General features: G+C 46.5%; 1 protein-coding gene across 1 annotated transcript in view; it reads left to right on the forward strand.

Annotated features, from left to right (window-relative positions):
* Nucleotides 1-371: 371 nt before the first annotated feature.
* LRRC74A (leucine rich repeat containing 74A) overlaps nucleotides 372-20,429 on the forward strand; it is a 29,183-nt gene continuing 9,125 nt past the window's right edge. Inside the window, exons 1-9 of the mRNA XM_022575845.3 lie at nucleotides 372-408; nucleotides 2,156-2,284; nucleotides 5,071-5,243; nucleotides 7,507-7,614; nucleotides 8,626-8,722; nucleotides 13,258-13,307; nucleotides 13,658-13,739; nucleotides 17,505-17,590; nucleotides 17,958-18,152. Coding sequence (XP_022431553.3) covers nucleotides 372-408; nucleotides 2,156-2,284; nucleotides 5,071-5,243; nucleotides 7,507-7,614; nucleotides 8,626-8,722; nucleotides 13,258-13,307; nucleotides 13,658-13,739; nucleotides 17,505-17,590; nucleotides 17,958-18,152 — 957 coding nt within the window. The remainder of the gene's footprint in view (nucleotides 409-2,155; nucleotides 2,285-5,070; nucleotides 5,244-7,506; nucleotides 7,615-8,625; nucleotides 8,723-13,257; nucleotides 13,308-13,657; nucleotides 13,740-17,504; nucleotides 17,591-17,957; nucleotides 18,153-20,429) is intronic.

Below are 20,429 nucleotides of genomic sequence, written 5' to 3' on the forward strand. Positions count from 1 at the left end.
CCGCATGAGGTCATGGAATGTTGAAGATGAAATTAAAGTGGGTCCTAAGTCATAAAGTTGCAGGTGGGTGGGCATCCTTTCAACAGGGCTCCCAGGAATAGAGCTGTACCTCTCTCCTTGATGATCCTGGGAAGTAGCTACCTCTCCCAGACAGAGTTGGGGTCAAATCCAGACATGTCCCACCAAAACCCACTCTCCCCAGGGCTTGCTGGGATGGAAGGATAACTACAGGCCCCAGTCCCCAGGATCTGTCTAGGTGAGGGCAGGGTACGCAAAGTTTGAGACAGAGGTGAACCGACAGGTAGCTTCTTAGGGAAGCAGCAGAAAGGTGGCAAGAAACTGGCAGCAGCCCCTGAGAGGGCCCCGGCACCATGGACAATGGCGACCCTCTTGAGCCTGAGACAAAAGGTGAAAATGCATCCCATTTCTCACCACTCAGTGAGAATGGCTGCCTCAGTGTAATGCCTAGTGACCACGTAGACCTGGAAGCACCCTTCCCTCCTCTCCTGGGACCCTCTAGAATTGGGGTGATGTGTGACATTGACTTGACTTCGGGGCTTGCCAAACAGGGAGTGAGAGAGTTGGTTGCAACGCTGTGCTGGAACTGGCTCATACCAGCTCTGGCTGACTTTAATTTTCATTCTGTGAGCTGGCCGATGTCATGTTGGTAGTTGGAAATCAGCCACGTTAGGAATATTTACACCACCTGAATTGGCTAACATTACAAAGCAGGATTTTTTTTTTTTCTGGAGAGCCAGTTAAACAGTTACCAATATTCCACTGGTTGGGTGGAATTCTAAAATTGTTTATCTAATGAGGAAATTAAGAAATCATCACTTTATGAGGGCTACGTCTGATGGCTAAGCTGCTGTATGTCTTCTAAATGTCTGACCACTGCTACTTCCACCCCTTGTCACACAGACCTTGTCTTATAGGCTGTAAAATAAATGTTGGAGCTTGGGTCTATGGACAAGGGCTGAGAAGGACACAAACCTGCATGGAATCATTAGGAACTCCACTATCTTAGAAACTGGGTGGTCAAAACTTGCAACCCATGCCATGAATGCTCAGCCCACCCGAAGAGAGAAGGTCGGTTGAGTTTTGACAGGCCATCCAGTGGTGCGGCCTGGCTTCCTGAAACCACTGCATCCTGCTGACGTGGGAGGACTAGCCCTGGACTTTGTGTGGCTTTCAGGAGCCCAGGGCTGGTTCCAGATCAGTGGCCCAATGGCAGAAAAATCACATCTAGCAAGTGCAGGGGACTAGTGTGAGGGAAGCCCAGGACACTTGTATTTAATCATAGCAATTAGTTTCAATCCCAAGGAGATTTGCAAGCCCTTCCTTCTGCGTGGTCATAAATTTGGACTGGAAGGAAGAGAAGCTAGGTCAGGTCCTTAGGAATCAAGTTATCCCTCTCACTCTCTGGAACTGCTTCTGTTCCGCTTTATTTTACACTTGACCCAAGTCACCTGCCCTTCCCCTTGCCCTCCCAGCATCATCTGTGCCTGCCAATGAGGAATTCTAGGCATTAGCACACGTCCTTCCCCTGAAAGAGTAAAGCAGACCCTGAACCCCACCCGACCTAATAAGAAGGAAAAGAAGGAGCAAGCAGGGCTTCCCTGGTGGCGCAGTGGTTGAGAGTCTGCCTGCCAATGCAGGGGACATGGGTTCGTGCCCCGGTCCGGGAAGATCCCACATGCCGCGGAGTGGCTGGGCCCGTGAGCCATGGCCGCTGAGCCTGCGCATCTGGAGCCTGTGCTCCGCAGCGGGAGAGGCCACAACAGTGAGAGGCCCACGTACCGCAAAAAAAAAAAGAAGGAGCAAGCAGCCAACGTCCAAGGCTGGCCCAACACAGGGGGTGGGACAGGAACGAGGCCTCCAGAGAACACAACGGCGTTTAGCACAGATGATTCAGCCAGGAGGCAGCTCTGTGTCAGGGAAAGAGGGCTCGTAGAGGGGAGCCCCCCTGGCAGGGCTGAAGGAAGGCTGTAGTCCCTTGGCACCTTGAGTCACGCGAGGCTAAGGGGCAAAGGCTACAGCCAGGACTCGGGTTGCAGATGAGAGAAACAGAGGCGCAGGGCGGCCAGTGGTGGGCTCCACCTGAAAGGCCAGCGGGTTTCGTTTCCAGAATCAAGGAGATGAGTTTTTCTTCCAGAAGAGAGTGACACCGTGTCGGCACGGCAGAGCAGTGACGAAACACTCTACTGTGAGGCTGAAGCCCCCATGGCTGTCGAAAAAGAGAAACCAGCCCGGGAGAGCTCAGAAACAGACCTTGAGATTGAAGGTGAGCGAGCGTGGGCCTTTGGCGGGTGAGGGGTGGCTTGCCTCCTTCCTCAGAAGCTGGAGAAATCGGTTTCCCAGTTGGCCAAGGCTCTGCCCGGTGGGATGTGCTGCAGAGGGAACGGGGCAGAAACACCTGTGCTCAGTTTTATGCCACGACCTCCCCGAGGCTGGCCCGGGGGCAGCAGTCTCTGCTACCCCATGCTCGTGGCTGGACTCGTGAGCAGAGGGGTCCCATCAGCTTGCTGAAAGCTGGAGCAATAAGTGAACAGGGGCTCCTGGTTTTCTGAACGTTTCCACATGGCATCTTATGTCACCTTTGCAATAGTCCCGGGAGGTAGGCATTACTACCTGCCCTTTACAGAGGGGGGAAACTGAGGTTTAGAAGGATTGTGTGAGTTGCCCAAGGCCACCGAGAGTTTGCCGATGTTTGCCGACCCCATGTTCTCCCCACCTTGTCGATCTACCTTCCCTATTCCATATTCCAGGGGCCCCTGGAGGATTTATGGCCCATCTTGCATCCTGGCGACGTTCCTCTACTCACATTAGAGCTCTTGTTTCCCCAGCTTGAGAGCCCCGTGTTTTCCTTCCCTGTGTTTGTTCCCTCCAACAAATCCAAGCGTGTCTGGGTATGGGGAGGGGTGCAAGCTGAGTTGGAGCAAAGACTCTGTTATTGCAAACAACATCTCCACCCTCTTCTCCTTTCCAGTTTCCCCAAGGAAGGAAGTGCCAAAAATGACACTTGGGAAGCAGGGCCAGAACAGTGCTGGTTCCACCTGATGGGCTGGCCTCAAACTTCCCGGGCTGAGGCCAGCCGGCCCAGTGGCCCTTTCCCTCCTGTGTCCCGGCGCTAGGTGGTAGGCTGTGATCAGTGGCAGCAGAGATGCAGGGGAAGCTGCTCTGCCAAGTTTCGCTGTGTCGCTCGTCTCCATGGTCACCGCCCCCCCAGGGTCCACATACAACTTCATCCTCAACACAGACCTCCTCCCTGCCACCACCTGGGGAGCCTGTTGTTGCCCTCCTAACTTCTTTTCCGCTTCGAGGCTGCTGGTGATATTGCTTGCGACGCTGAATTTTACCTGGTTGGCAGGGTGGCAGATGGAAACACTGGATGTTTTGTCCCAGACTCCAGCTTCTAGCTCATTGCCCCTCCCCACCGCCCCTCCCCGCAAGTGATAACATTGTTGCAAGCTGCCTCTAAAACATTACCTAGGGAATACAGCTAGAAGGCGTCCGCAGAATCAACCGGAGCAGAGTGAGTGCCAAGGACAAAGCTGGGGGTTACCTACTCTGCTTTAGCAAACAGGAGCCTCTAACGACTGAATCTGGCACCAGCTATTCTGTGCCGGAAGGACACCCAGGGCTCAGCTCCTCCAGCTTCTGGTGCCTCTACAGCTGGTGCTGAGATGCTGGGAATGGGGCAGGAAGGGCTTCCTGGGATGAGCTGAGACGTGAGCCAGGCAGGAATAGCAAGCTGGTGGTGAGGCTACAGAAGAGGGGAAGTTGCTTGGTCACCACGTGCTGCTCTTCCTATACAACAGGCGATTTTGCACCCCAGGGGACACTTGGCAAACTGGGGGTGGGGTGAGGGGTGGGGGGATGCTACTAGAATCTCATGGGCAGAGGTCAAGAATCCTGCCAAATATCTTACACTGCACGGAACAGCCCCTCACAGCAGAGAATTATCCAACTCAAAATGTCCTTAGTGCCGAGGCTGAAAAATCCTGGTCTGCAACCACCGGGAAAAGAAGGCCAATTTATAGCTGTGCCTGCAAAATCAACTTCCTTGAAAAGACCTTGTCCCTTCACCAACAAAGCTTTCATTGTCCGTCTTAGAAATGTCTGGGGTGGGTTGGCCAAAGACCCTGAGATCTGAAGGAATAAAACAGATGCCGGCTTAGACCCCTGCTGGCCGTGGAAAGCCCTGTGTCAACAGAGCTTGCTTAATGAGGACAGGGCTGTGGGGCATCCAGAACCCAGGGAGGCCCTCTGCCCACCGACCACGAGTCAGGATGGTCTAAAGCCCAAGGAACAAAAGCCCCCAAGAAGTTAGAATGGAGAAGAGCAGCCCCCGTTCTGTCCGCTGGTTTAAGCGCTTATCAGTTTTGTGTGATTTGGGGCTAGCTCTGTTCATTGGTAAGGCAGGAATGACAGTCCTTTTTGTGAGGAAAAATGACATGCAAGTCTTTGAAAGAAGCAAACCCACTCAAATGCAAGTTTGTTTCCGATGGATTTGGGGGTCTCTCCATCTTGCACTGATCTGCCACCTTCAGAAGCCCACTGTGTCCTACTTGGGCTTTTTCTAGTTGGTACTTCTCTACATCTTTAGTAAAACTGTTTGTGGCTCACATTTTTACAGTGGTAGTGAAACTAAAACTGCAATGGAGACTCCCTCAGCCATCACCAATCACCAGCTTTTTGTCTGGTTGGCCTTTCAAAGCTGTCCTGAGGTGGGCAAGGATGCACTCACACACCCTTGTGCTCAGTCACTAGATGCAGTCAACCTGGGGAGGTGGGGACGGAGCATATTGTTTCTCCTAGGTAGCGTGGAGCCTAAAACCAGGGGCCTTCTCTCTTACCCAAAGGGAGATGTCCACGTGGGGCTTTCTGGATTTAGGGTCTCCCACCCCTGACTGACTTTCCAGTTGGAGCTGGAACATACACCTATAGGGAACGAGCCTCAGACAAGAGGGGACACCAGTCAGAATCGAATGTGGTCTGGGTTAACAGGGAGATAAGGCAAAGGCAGAAGAGAAACTCTGCTTCATCCACTTGCATCTTTTTCTGCAGATACAGAGAAATTTTTCACCACCAGACAAAGGGAGCTGTACCTGGAGGCCTGCAGACTTGTGGGCGTAGTGCCCGTCTCCTACTTCATCCGGAACATGGAGGAGTCCTATGTGAACCTCAACCACCATGGGCTGGGCCCCAGGGGTACCAAGGCTATTGCTATAGCCCTGGTGGTGAGCATACCAGTGCGGGCACGTGAAGGCTGGCGGAAGTGGGGACTTGACAGGGTGGTAGGCCCAAGAGTCAGAGAGCCCCACCTTGGGACCCTGCATTGCAACCTCTATGCCCACCTTGCCCTAGACTCTGCATGACTACCAGTTGCTTTCCCCAACAGGCATGGATGCCCATTAGCTCCTGGGAAGGAGGCTGCTAGAGACCTGGGCCTTGGAAGTCTATGCTGTTTCCTATTCAGAAAGCAAAAGCACCAGCCTGTGGGCCCTGGAGAAGCAACCGGTCTGGGCTTGGGCTAATGTGAGAACACAGTGCAAAATGTCAACCAGATCTCAATTCCAAAGCTCACCTTTGCCATAAATGAGTTCACTACTGAGCCATTCCATTTGATGTCTGCCTTTTGCAGTATGTTACGTAAATCTTCAAGACCACACTGTAGAGTGGATCATGTTTTCCCACAGGAAGAATGTTCTCTCCCGGCTTGGCTTGAATGATAAGACTTGTCCTTGAACTCATCATAGCTTTCTATAATTATAATTGATTATATACAAAACTGACTCCATCCCAGGAAAACAGAAAATGTTAACAGGTGTATGTCAGCACAACACTGTTCACTTAGGACAGTAAAGAAAAATTTCGATTTAAAAAAAAAACACCCATTTTTGGAACCACAACTGCATTTGCACTTAGCGCATGCCCATTAAGAAGTCACATGACGTGAGATTGTGCTGCTCTCTGGGGAGGGGGAGGGAAGGGAGGGAAGGGCAGAGAAAGAACAAAGCCATCTTGAAATTTATGGAGCGTTGAAAGACTGATTAATGAAGTGTTAGGAATTCACCATTACCTCATGAGCTTCATGGAAATAATAATAAAATCCACTCAGGACTTGGGCCACTTGTCTCTCAGTAACAGCAGTTTCTGTTTAGGGGGAGTTTTTCTTCTCTGATTCTTTGTATCATCCCTTTGACAGTCATTGTGACATTCCGATGGACTGAACTTTTATTTATCTTTGGTACTGTTTAACTTCTCACATGTTGTGTTTCCCTGGCTTAGAGGAAGAGCATTCCGATAAGAGGGATCATTTTCATACTTCTTTGGGTCTGTCCCTCCTCCACCTATCTCCATGCCGTTGGACTTGGTGGGCTATGAGCCCCTCGAGAGGAGGAATGGTCTCTGTTCATCCCTGTTTCCTCGGCAGTTAGCACAGAGGGTGACAGATACTCACCCGTGTGAAATGAATGTGAATGGATTTGGTGATCAGGCCACCTGCTACACCACATACTGTGCTGGTCCCCGGGATGACTCTGAAAGTGGTCCTTCAGCCCCCATTTCTGCTAAATGACACCTAGACTGGGGGGCCCCCGGAGCCATCTCGCTTGCCTTTGAGCACGACTGAATTTTCCCACCCCCGCAAGAGAGCGGAGGCCAGAAGACACTTCATGAAGGCCCTGGGGGGCCATTCTGCCTTGCAGTAATTCACAGTATCACACTTTCCCTTTGCCTGAAACGAGAGCTACTTCTCCCACTGCTTTGTGTGCTCTGAAAACCGCTCAAATTCAAAGACATGTCTGTTCTCTGTGCCTTTCTGCACGGGGAATGGTAGGGAAGGGAAGGACAAAAGTTCTGGTTAGAGCTAACCCCAGTCCCTCATGCTGCAATGCCAGTCATTTTCACCTGTCTTGCTCCCTGTGGGAATGCAGACTAACTTGGATGTAGATATTTATTTAAGATTTAAGTTCCAGCTCCTTCTAAACAGCCTTGAGGCAACATCCTGACTATCAGAGAGTACCAGACAACCCTTAAGCCTAAACTAGAAGCAAGGCCTCTGAAGGAATCAGGCACAGTAAAGGCATTATGCTTAAATACCCTTCTTAAATAATAGCACATTCTCCTTAAACTTGGAGTAGGTCACAGGCCTCTCTCCTTAAAGCTAAATAGTTAAAATCTGTTCAGCTCACCCTTGTGCCTCATCTTTTTCAGGACTTTATTTTAATGTCCCTTTTCTAAATCCCCCTTGGTACCCCTTTTGGGGAGGGAGGTGCCCAGAATAAGCATGTCATCCTAGCAAAACTCACTGGGATGGCTTGTCCCCTGCGCTATTCTCCTGTTCCTAGCCACTCCTCCAGAATCGCTAGCCTGCATCTCTGTACCCTCTGACGTGGCTGGGATATTCGAGAGGGGTGATGGGCTCTGGGCAAGGGCAGGGAACGGACTAGGTCACCAACCACCTCTGTCTCTCTCCCCCTCCCCTTGTGGTGGCTGAAGTCCAACACGACTGTTCTCACGCTGGAGCTGGCAGACAATTGTATCACGGAGGAGGGCATCTTGAGCCTGGTGGAGATGCTACAGGAAAACTACTACCTGCAGGAGATGGTACTGTGCCCTGTTCTACCAGTTCCTACAACCATGCTTAGAGTCTCAGAACCCACTCCAGAGAAGCCAGCGTCCCCTGCCCGAGCCCAGGCCAGCCTCCAGGCTTTCTGCAATCAGTCTGGGGCCTCCCCTCCCCTGGAAGCAACTTCTCAGAGGAGGTTCCGCACATGAGAGCCTGGCCAGGGGCACTGTGTTCCCTGTGGCCGTAGGAAACCCTGAGAAACCATTTCCATCTGGATCTCATAAGCCCCTAAATGAACAAACTTACTTTAGAGTTGCCTTAATGTAAACTTTCTTAAAGAAAATAAAGCCATGAAATAATTTCATAAAATGCAGTGTTGCCTGGAGACAGATGTCGATGATGGTTGCACGACAACGTGAACGTACTTCAGCCCACTGAATTGTACACTTAAAAACGGTTAGGATGGTAAATGTTGTGTTACGTCTATTTTACCACAGTTCTAAAAATTAAAAAAAGAAGGGGAAAGACAATTAAGATGATAATGGCTGGCTTATATAAAGTCCCTCCCACTCACCTGAAAGGACCATGTCCGTTTATACCCCTACTACTCCTGAGCACGTGATTCATGCTCGTGAACCAATGAAGGGAATTACAATGATTGCTTACTCTAAATTCATTTTTCAATTGTTTCATGCCAAACCCTCCAAATAAAGTTGTCTTAGGTTTCAAAAAAAATAATAATACAATGTGCTTATCTGAAATACCGGGGCTAAACTGGGGAGGTGGGGAGTCACTGAGGTCAACTTCAGAGAACTGAGATCAGCCTGAGAGCTTCGCGGTGAAGCATCAGAAAAGCCAGGGTTCCTCTCCTCCTCCTCTCCCCCTTTGCACCACCCTAACCCTTCCCATCCTTTCACCCCAGCCCTGCTCTCCCCACCCCACCCCTACTCCCTCAGGGTAGGCCTCAAGTAAGCCCCCACCCCTATCATTTGTTAATGAGGGCCCTTTGGTGGGATTGTCACATACTTAAGTGTTCTCTTGCCTTTTAGAATATTTCCGACAATGATCTTGGTTTGGAGGGGGCCAGAATCCTCTCTGAGTTCCTCCAGAATAACACCTCTTCGCTCTTTACTCTTCAGCTTTCAGGTGAGCCTATGAAGGAGGGTGGGGAGGACATTGGGAATGTAATGGAGAGAAGGGTCAGAGCAGAGAGATCCAGGGTCTAACTGAGCCAGACCAGGTCCTGCTGATGTCAGAGACCAGAACACAGTGTCTACACCCTGCTAGATTCTTCCAACCATTCTCGTCCCCTCTCCACAACCACACTGGCTTCACGGCTCTCCTGGACAAGCGACTTCTGATTCACTTTGCAATATTCCCACCTCTGCTGGAAAGTCTCTACCCCAGATACCTGCACAGCTCCCACTCCCCCTTCATTCCTGCCTCCGCTCACAGGTCATCTCCTTAAGGGGACTTCTCTGACGTATCAAAGCAGCACCTCCCCGTCACCATCACTCTCTAACCTGTTTCTCTTCCTGGTTTTCTTAACAGCACTTATTACTACCTGACCCCCTGTAGTATAACTAATTTTTAATTAGTTTATTATCAGTCTCGCTCACAGAAAAAAAAGTCACTTGAGAACTCTATTACCCACAGACCTGCCCTCACTCAGGTTTATGGTTTGCATTTATACTATCTTCAGGGTGCTGGAATCCCTATGGCAGGAAATGAACATGCAAAGTGGTCCTATGTTGGTAATACCTTGGGGCATCCAACAGAAACAAACATAAACCTCTGACAGGCTCCAGGCTGTTGGGGATTCCCACAGATAAAGCTCCGCTAAAGATGGGCTCACAGTCCAAAATTGCAAAACAAGGAAACACCATGAGAGCTGTCAGGCTCAACAAGTAATAGCATGGGACCCTCGAGAACTTCAGGAAATAACGTTATCCTATAGAGACTGTAAATTGAGTGACCATAAAATGTATCCATCAAACTGCACAAGAGCACTATCAATTAACTGAAACTTCTAATAAATAGATATCTTGCACCCAACTCTAAATCAAGTTTGATACGATTAAGAACATAAAACATACAAGAACAAATCACTATTTTTAATAGATCCCCCCCAAAATAAAACTTCTACAAATGAAAAATATATAATTATTGAAATTAAAGGCTCAGTGGATAAATTCAACAGCAAATTAGATACAGTGAATAAAATTAGTGACCTGGAAAATAGATCAAAGGATACTTTATCTATCTTTGCAGTATAGAAAGATAAAGATATAGAGACTATAAAAGATAAAAATAAAAAGGAATGAATAGACTCAATATAGCTAATAGGCGGTCCAGAAGAAGCGAACAACAATATATGAGCAAATAATAGCAGACATGTTTCCTGAACTGATGAATTCTCAGATACAGGAATCCTAGTGAGTCCTAAGTACAGTAAAGTAAAAAGAAATCCACACCTGAGTATATCATAGTAAAAGCACCTAAGATAAAAAGATCTTAAAAGTATCCAGAGAGAAAATACAGAAACAGAGGTTATGTATTTTTTAATATAAATTTTACTACATATTATTCTCCAATTTTCCTTTTTTCCCCTCTAAATATATCTTGGATTTCTTTCTATGGCAGAAACGATAGATTTATCTCATTGTTTTGAACTCCTGGGTAGTTTTTCATGGTATGATTATAGCATAACTTATGTAATATCCCCCTTTTTGAAGGGGAGTGCATTTAGGTCATTTCTAGTTTTTCAATCTTCCAGATAATTTTTAAAGTATTTTCTTATCCATGCATCTTTTGAGCACATGTTCTAGTATTTCTACAGACACCCCGGAGCAGAATTATTCAATATAAGGTATACCCGTTTTAGTGAAGTTAAAAATTAATTTCCAAATTTCCCTTAAGAAGACTATACCAGGTTATAATTCCACCAGTGGAATGTCTGTTTCCCCTATATCTCCACCAGAAGGGTTATTACCAAGCTGTTTGTGAACCAGACAGTTAAGTGTGTTGAAGTCACAGTACTTGGGTTCAGATCCCAGCTTTGACACTAGGCAACTTATTTAACCCTTCTGTGACTCACTTTTCTCATTTATAAACTAGGGACAATTATATTACCTGTCTCAGGCAGTGATTGTGAGGATTACGTTAATTAAAATCTGAGTCACCTAGAACAGTATATAGGACGCAAGTATTCAATAACTGTTCACCACTATTATTATCTTTATTACAGTCCCACATTACTATTGAAATAGAACATCTTTTCAGATGCTTATTTTCATTTTAATTTCTTCTTCTAAGAAATGGCCAATTGTTATATGGGGTTATTTGTATTCTTAAGTGTTAGGCACTCTTTATATACTACAGATACTCATACTTGAATGTTACATATGGCTTTCTTCATGGTGTTTTCTTACATGAAAGTTTGTATACTTACTGTTGTCAAGTTCATCAGTCTTTTCTTTTATGGATTTAATTTTTGTAGTCTTGCTTAAAAAATGGTTTCCTACTTCAGATTTAAAAATATTTACTTTCTTCAAATATTTTTGTAATTTTGTTTTTTTCCATGTAGACCTCCAATATACCTAGAACTTCTTTTTGTTCATGGCATTAGGTAGGAGTCAAACATTCTATTTCCAAAACTCACAGCCAGGTGCCCTAGCATCATTAGTTGAATAATCTACCATTAACTAATTTGAATGTCACCATCTATTAAATTCCCATATAAATATAAGTTCCTTTCTAGAGTCTCTATCCCACCTCATTAATCTGTTTCTATGCCAACACTGTACTGTTTTAGTATGCTTAGAATGTTAAAATTATAATATGCTATATAATATAATAATTAGTTGTAATTAAAATGATATATCAAGTATGTAATATTCAATATATTAGTTTTATAATTATATGATATGCTATAATATATTTTATGTTTGAGTGGACAAAGTCTGACCTTTTTCAAAGTAATCTTGGCTATTCTTGTGTGGTTTCTCCTCCAGTTGAATTTTAGAATCATTTTGTCAAGTTCCATTAAAAAGAAAACTTACTGGGATTTTGGTTGGGGTTATATTTAATATTCTAGGTAAATTCAGGAAAGAATTGACATATTTAAAGTATTGAATACCTTCATTTAAGAACATGGTTTCTTCAGGTCTTTTTTATGTTCTTCAATAAATTTTATAGTTTTACTTCATTATAAGTCATGCATATTTCATATTAGCTTTATGTCTAGGTCTTTTACCATTTTATTCTTATGAGAATAGAATGTTTTTCTATCACGTTTTCTAATTATCAATACTTATTATTGGTATGTTTGAGAGCTATTAATTTTTGTACACTGAGCCTATTACCAGTCACTTGATTGAATTATCTTACTAGTTCTAACATTTTGTTAATTTTCTTGGATTATTTAGGTAAGTGATCATGTCTGCAAACAATGGAAGCTTTCGTCTCTTCTTTCCAATATTTATAGCTCCTAGAGAGGTTTCTGGTTATATTGGCTAAGACCTCTAATATAATATTAATACAGAAAGCTCTTTGCAAAACTACAAATTTCCCAGCCCTATCCCAGGCTGCTGAATCAGAATCTTTAGGGAGAGGGATCTAAGAATCTGTGTTTTATCAAGCTTCCCAAATGATTTCTTACAGCCAATGCACTGTTGGTAACCAATGGTATAAACACAACAATTTGAATAATAGATTGCCTAATTTTATACATTGACTAGATTATTATCTCATTTTATTGCACTGGTACCAGAAACAGCCAAAGAAGTACTTGTGTTTCAGTGAGTTCATTCATTTGTTCATTCATTCAGTAAGGATTTACTGAGCACCTGTTATGTGCCAAGCACTTTTTAGGTGCTAGAGGCATAGAGCTTATTAAGATTTCAAAGGAGAAATTTGGGTGTAAGGGTTTGTGCCATTTATTCTCTGGAAATCACCAATGTTTTAGATTGCTTAGCAATCTAGGGCTAGGGTAAGATAAGGGAGGCACTCACCTCAGCCACAAAACTTAAGGGGCAACAAAAAAACTCAGTAACCAAGTAAATAATATCATAATGCAACATTTTTGAAAGTGAAGATTAATGCAAAAACAAATCCATGATAAAAAAATATCAGCACTTTAAATAAAAAACAGGATCCAACAGGGACAGATTGGGGTGAGGTGAGTGAGGCCTGGCCGTGCAAGTACAGGGTCAGATCCTGCTTTTATTTAAAATTTGGTTCATCATAGATGTTTTTGCATTGATTTGGATTTTAAAATATTAAGATATTACCCATCGTGATTACTGAGATTTTCAAGTGCCTCATTCATCCCTCTAGTCCCAACCCTGCTGCTCAGACTTGGATTAGCATTTTTATAATATTACACATTTTAGGCGTTAGGCTAGGGGTTGATGCTGTCAATGGATGCACAGGGTATGGTGTACCAACCCCTGGAACTCCCTGGACAGTCATGGCAGAGAGAGAAGGGAAGGACTGTTAAAGAGATGGTAACTGGTTGCCTTTTTTCCCCTGTGTTCGCCTATGCCCAAACATTTGCTTTAAGTACTTGCCACCTTTTCTACGTCTGATTGTTCCAAAGGCAAGAGACTAGCAGGGCTAGGATATGGAGAGTAAGGGAGCCTTAGTCTGGAGAACATTGCTAATGCCCCCCTTCACTACAGGAAATAACTTCAAGGAAGAAGCCGCAGAGCTGTTTTGCCAAGCCCTATCGGTAAGAAGCAAGGGGTGGGTGCAGCCAGCCACGTGAGAGATGCCCCGGGAGATGGGTGGCTCTGAGCACAGGGAGGTGAGGCTACTTGCCTGATTTAGGGAGATGGTGAGTATTTAGACTCCGTCAATCCTATCAAAAACCTCAGCAAGTGGTAGGACTGTTTGGATGGTGCTAAATTCTCGCAGCAGTCATCAACAGTTCAGCAGGAAATGAACAAGAAATTGTCCTCAGTCTAAGAACACTAGTCTACTTAATTTTTGGCATATGGGGGCCCACACTGTTCTAAGAGAGGTATTTGCAGTCACAAAGAAGACAAAAATTACCTCTCTCTGCACTGTTTCTTTCTCTAGACCAATTACAGAATTAAGTCGCTGGATCTCAGTCACAACCAATTCTCTGATAAGGCAGGAGAGTACCTGGGGCAGATGCTGGGTGAGTCTTCCGCGGAGGGAGGAACCAGCAAAGGAGAGGGACATGGGATATCCGTGGAGGGAGGAACCAGCAAAGGAGAGGGACATGGGGTATCCGCGGAGGGAGGAACCAGCAAAGGAGAGGGACATGGGGTATGATAGCTTGTCAGAGCTGCATCTCCGGTTTCTTATTGTTATTGAACGTTCTGATTATAAAAAGTGATGTAAACCACACCCGAAGTACACTTTGAATGGAGCAGACACCTGAATGTGGGAAGTAAACTTTAAAATGATTAGAAGAACGTAGACAGAGGTAACTTGCTGACTTCAGGGAGACTACGGATTATTAAACAGAAATGGGCAGAAACTGTAACAGAAACGATTCATATATTTGACAACGGTAAGTTTAAAACTTGCTTGTGATAAAAGACATTGTGGGGCAATGATAGAAAACAAGCAATAGTTAAGGAGTAGAAATGTGCAGCATTTGTATCATATAGAAGATTACTCTTCAGAATATTGATAAAAGATCCTATAGCTCCATTAGGCAGTGATAAATACTCCCAATGAAACAATGGTCAAAGCATATGGACAGTGACCAAAGAAAGCCAAGTGCCCATGTTTAGAAACATGAAAAATAAAACAACAAAAAGATCTCCCTTGTCATCTAGCAGAGCTGTAAAAATTTCCCGTCAGAGAACATCAAGGGCTAATACAAGCAAGAAATAGGAACACTCACAAGTCTACTAGGTAAAGGCACTTTGGAGAACAATTTGACAGTGTTTACTAACGTCAAAAATGTATATATTTTCTATCACACAGTTCCCCTCTATACGTGTCTCAGAGACGCTCTCACACATACACAGCGAGAGATGTCTGCGGAGGTTTCACTGCAAAAGTGTTATAAAAGAAAGAAACCTAAATGCTCATTCCTGCGGGGAATGAGTAGAAAAGGAAAGGACTCCTAGCAGTGGGGATGGGACGCTAATCTAGATGGAGTGGTGAGGGAAGCCCCACAGGGAGGGTGGCTCTTTGTTGAAGCCTGAATATCAAAGAAGAAAGAGCCGTGCTAGGGTCTGGACACACAGGGCTCCAGGCAGAAAGAATGGAGCGCGTCCTGTCTGAGGAACTGGGGGGCCAGTGTGGCTGGAGCAGAGGGGACAGGGGAGGAGGATGGAAGGAGAAGAGGTTGTTGCCTGCAGCCCCTAACGTCGGGCCGCGGGAGCCATGGAACGCAAGGAGCCTGGGATCCACGCGGCGCACGACGAGGAGTCGTGGAGGATGTGAACGTGGGGCGAAACGGTACGGCGTGCAGGGGCAGATGTGCTGTGTGAAGCCCGCAGCTGACGAGGACAGGAATGGAAGAGGGAGGCTGGTCAGGAGGCTGGTGTGGGGGTCCAGGCTAAACAGGACAACAGCGTGAGCTCAGGGAGGAGGTAGTGCCTGAGCAGTGGATGGATTCAGAATATACTTTGCAAGTAAAGCCGAAAGGACTTGCTGATGTGAAGGAGGAGGGAAGGGAGAGGTAGCCTCACGACTCTTTTGTTTCAGTCACTGGTTAGAGGCAGGTGTCATTTACTTAGAGGGAAAACTCAGGGAGTAACAGTATGGGGGCGGGGGGCAGGAGTTAGGAGTCGAGTTTTCCTTTTTGGCCGTGGAGGGCTTTTTTTATTATTATTTTTTTGCGGTACGTGGACCTCTCACTGTTGTGGCCTCTCCCGTTGCGGAGCACAGGTTCCGGACGCGCAGGCTCAGCGGCCATGACTCACGGGCCCAGCCGCTCCGCTGCATGTGGGATATTCCCGGACCGGGGCGCGAACCCATGTCTCCTGCATCGGCAGGCGGACTCTCAACCACTGCGCCACCAGGGAAGCCCTATATGCAGTTTTTAAAAGAATCTTTATTATTATTAAAGCTACCGAATATAAGATGATTACTATGTGACAGGCATCATACTAGGCTTTTTACATCAATCCTCACAAAAAAAACCTTGTACAGGTTAACATCTCTATTTTATAAATAAGAAAACAGAAGTACGGGAGGGATAAGTAACTGTTTAAGGTCACAAAGCTAGCAAGTGTTGAGGACAGAATTAAAATTTTAATTTTGTGGCCATTTAAGAGAGGCAGGCTTGCAAGGTTTAACTTAAGGGACTTCCCTGATGGTCCTGTGGTTAAGACTTTGCCTTCCAATGCAAGGGGGGCAGGTTCGATCCCTGGTCGGGGAGCTAGGATCCCTCATGCCTCGTGGCCAAAAAAGCAAAACACAAAACAGAAGCAATATTGTAACAAATTCAATAAAGACTTTAAAAATGGTCCACATCAAAAAAAATCTTTTAAAAAAAAAAGGTTTAACTTCAGTGAGAGACTTGGCACAGAAGAGGAGAGAAAAATGAGAATAGGATGAGGGAGACAGGCAGGGAGAGAGAATGAAGGCAGGACAAAAGTTTGTTCTCAATATAATAGAAGGTATTGTGCACTTTCCTGAAAGTCTGTCCTGGTGGTTGACACGAGAAAGACATGATCAGTACAGAGTGTTCTGTCCATAAAAAATAAAACAGGGGCTTCCCTGGTGGTGCAGTGGTTAAGAATCCGCCTGCCAATGCAGGGGACACAGGTTCGAGCCCTGGTCCAGGAAGATCCCACATGCCGCGGAGTAACTAAGCCCATGCGCCACAGCTACTGAGCCTGCGCTCTAGAGCCCGCGAGCCACAACTACTGAAGCCCGTGTGCCTAGAGCCCGTGTTCTGCAACAAGAGAAGCCACCGCAATGAGAAGCCCATGCACGGCAATGAAGAGTAGCCCCCGCTCGCTGCAACTAGAGAAAAGCCCGCTTTCAACAACGAAAACCCAATGCAGCAAAAGATTTTTTTAAAAAATAATAAAATAAATAAATAAAACAGAATAACACATTTTTCCTGGGCCTGAAGGCGATTCCTCCCACTCAGTAATCCTTCAAGAGCACTTTAGTCTCTCCTTCCAATGGTGTCCTCGGCACATCCACCCTCCCCAGATAAAAATAACAATGATGAAGTGTTTAAATAGGATGCTTTCCCAGCCCTATGTAGCACGTGAGCAAAAGCATCTTTAAGTTAAAAAAATGTGCAATTTCTGTGCAAACCCAACTTCTAGACAAGCCTGATGCCTCCACACTTCCACCTGGTTGTATCCCTAAAGCTCTCTTGGATGGAAATTCTGAGGCCTCCACTGCTCCCATAGGTCTCCATGAAAAAGACATCGCGTGGTACCACACGCCATGCCCATCATAGTGTCCCTATGTAAATACAAGGTTTGCCGTGCTCTCTCCATCTGTTTCAATGGTTGTTTAACTTTCCACCAGATGGATATTTATGTTATGCTTTACCCTTCCCCTGTGAGTCACAAACCTTACTTTTATAAGTGATGCCAGGGAAAACATCTACAAGCATGTCGCTCTTCTTAAATCCTGTACTATCTCCTTAGGAAGAGTCTCAGGGGTGATATTGCTGTGAGATAGAGTAAACAGATTTTAACACGAAAATGTCTGTGACCAGATAGTATTTGCCAAATAGAGTATACCATTTGCTTGCCACCTGCAATGTATGAGTATTTTACCACGTTGCTGCCAGCCTTGGGAATCATCTTAGAATTTTGTGTTTAAATGAATAACTGACGAATTACTACCTCTGTGTTTTGCTTTGCATGAGGATTGAGCGATCTTTATCCCCAATGTGATGGACCTCTGCCAACCCTGAGACTGGGTTCTCTGGGGCGTGGTGGACGCTGAGATGACTCCTTCCCTCCCACAGCCCTCAACATGGGGCTCCAGTCGCTGGACCTGAGCTGGAACCACCTCTACATCCAGGGAGTGGTGGCCTTGTGCAGCGGTCTCCGGGTAAGCCCTCCGGGAGTGGTGTGTTGAGCCCCGGTGAGGACGGCCAAGCCCTTGAGTCAGCCACCTTGAACCCTTCCCCATGGGTAAATTCACCCTGCTGAAACCTAGCTGGCATCTTTGGGGGTACTTCAAGGCGACAGTTTAACTAGGGGGTAGGGAATGACCTCAGCCCAAAGGGAATGAGCCTCAAGAGTACTGGAGACTCTGAGCCCAGCTGGGAGGGATCTGGAAAGATCTGGCTGATCTCCCTCCTGGGAACCACTGAGCACCCTGTCTGGATGACAGCAGGGGACAAAAATTGGGGCCCGTTGGCTGGATGAGTTGCATGCAGTCTTCATGCCGCTGCTGTTCTCCCTTCTCCCTGCAGGCTAACGTGTCCCTGAAGAAACTGGATCTCTCCATGAACAGCTTTGGGAACGAGGGGGCTGCAGCCTTAGGGGAGGTCCTCAGACTCAACAACTCCCTGGCCTACCTAGACCTCAGCAGCAACAACATCAACAATGAAGGGCTGTCCAAAATCAGCAAAGGATTGGAGTTGAATGAAAGCCTCAAAGTTCTGAAGGTAGTCTTCACCCGAGCTGGGAACGGGCCATCTTGTGCCTGCATTTGTGTGTGTGCATGTGTGTGTGTGTCCGTGCATTCGTGTGTGTCCGTGCTTCCATGTGTGTGCATCCATGTGCGTATACCTGTGCATCTGTGTGTCTCTGCACCCATGTATGTGTGCATCAGTGTATGTATGTGTCCGTGCATTCACGTGTGTCCATGCTTCCATGTGTGTGCATCTGTGTATGTGTCCGTGTGTCCATGTGTGTTCATGCACGTGTGTGTCTATGTGTATTGGCATGGGGGCAGCAGGACGATGGGGCTGGATGTTGCTGGAGAGAAAATCTACCTTGTGCTTCATATGTGCGTACGTTCTTGGCTGTCTCTCTGCTGTAAACCCAGTGTCACCCTCTGCTCTCCCCTGGCACAGGGTAGGGTCTTCTTTGCTCCCATCTGGGTCTCCTCCAGTTTCTTTGTTTTTCTTTGCTGAGAGGCCTGCGGGATCTTAGTTCCCAGACCAGGGATTGAACCCCGGCCCTGGCAGTGAAAGCGCCGAGTCCTAACCACTGGACCACCAGGGAATTCGCTCCTCCAGGTTTTGTCCACACTGCGGCCAGAGTGCGGATTCTGAGCGTAAATCTGACTCCCATCCCCACCCACACCTACTCTCCTCCCACTTAGGCCCTCCCCACCATGGCCTCCGTTGCTCAAATCCCGTTCTCTCACCCTGTGTGCTTCTCCAGCCTCAGTTTACCCCCCACTCTCCCCCGCACTCCAGCCATGGCCTCAGGGTCTTTTTTCATCTCCGTTCCCGCAGGGCCTGCAGTGCTCCCTCCACTGGCCTCAATTGCTGGTCTGCCTCAGAGCACAGCTGGAGCAGCAATTCCCCAGGGGCCCTGCAGGAACACTCAGATCCTGTTTGCCCCTTCACGCAGAACTCAATGGAGTTTTTCCTTATACTCTCATTTGAGTGACTATTTGACTGTCACCACTAGTTCGAAAGTTTCCTGAGGACAAAGACGTGTTTGGCTTTGCCCATTACTATATCCCCCGTACCTAGCAGAGTCCTGGGCATAAAGTAGATGCCCATTGAATATTTATTAAGTGAAAGAATGAATACATATTTCATTTTAAATCAATTTGCTCACAGATGCTAATTTATAACATAGAAGTTTATGGGAAGTTGGGAACTGATGTAAGATGAGGACTTCTATTAATAGGTCCCCTTTCTGGGACTCCTACCACAAGCCAGGTTCCATATCAAGTGATTTGCCTCCTTCTTCATGGCCCAGCCCTACCAAGTGGGCTCCAGTAGCCCCACTTGTCAGATGAGAAGACTGAGGCTGTGTGACTTGACTTGTCAGGCCGTGCAGCTAGCAAGAGGCAGAGGGATGTCAGCTCTACCTGGCTTTCCACTGCAGCTCCAACTCCCGCAAGATGTGGAGATGACTCGGGGGGACCAAGGACATGGGGGTGCTGGTAGAAGAAGAATGGGAGTTAGGAATCAGTGAAGGTGAACCACCATTTGAGAGGACAGCCACCTTAGAGCTGCTGAGGTGACAACAGGGAGTCAGGTTCCAACCTGTGGACGGAGCGTGGTGACTGCAGACCAGACCAGGTGGCCGTCTAGTGACTGGGGAGCTCAGAGGCCGGCCTGGCTGGAGGGGCACCAAGTGTGACTCAGAGAAGAGAGACTGACCCAGCCTGCAAAGGACTGAGCCTCGGTCGGTGGTCAACGAAGCCAAGGAAAGTTCAGAGAATCTGAATTTTAAGACTAAAATGCTGCCTCAGCAAAATGGCAAAGGATTTTCTCTGGTTAGTGGGATATAAGCAATTTTAACATTTTTTTCTACTGCTTTTAAAATTTTTTTCTACGATGACCAAATATTTTATTTTAATTTTTAAAATTGTTTTAAAAGTGAAAGAAAAAAGCTTAAAATATAACTTTTAGTTTGGTCGTATGTGGAGGCCACATCAGTTTTGCCACAGGGATTATCTGTTGCTCTCCACAGCCAGCCCCAGCCCTCCTTTTCTTAATCTTGGAAAAATAAGGAATTCCCCCCGCACGTGAGTCAAACCAAAGATTCTAGATGCTAAGCCCTATGAGGGCAGGGCTCCAGGCTGTCTTTTCTCACTGGAGTACTGAAAGAGCCTGGGAACCCCCTGACATAGAGTTTTGGTCAGCCGCATCAGGAAACCATCAGCTGAAAGCCTTCAATAATAATAAGTAACATTCATTGGCTGCTTACTATGTACCATGCACTCTTTTGAATGCTTTACCTGAAGTTATGTATTG

Source organism: Delphinapterus leucas, chromosome 2 (genome assembly GCF_059928025.1).
Source record: "Delphinapterus leucas isolate spDelLeu-1000000601 "Yukka" chromosome 2, BTC_Dleu_Yukka2, whole genome shotgun sequence".
In the NCBI taxonomy this organism is placed as follows: domain Eukaryota; kingdom Metazoa; phylum Chordata; class Mammalia; order Artiodactyla; family Monodontidae; genus Delphinapterus; species Delphinapterus leucas.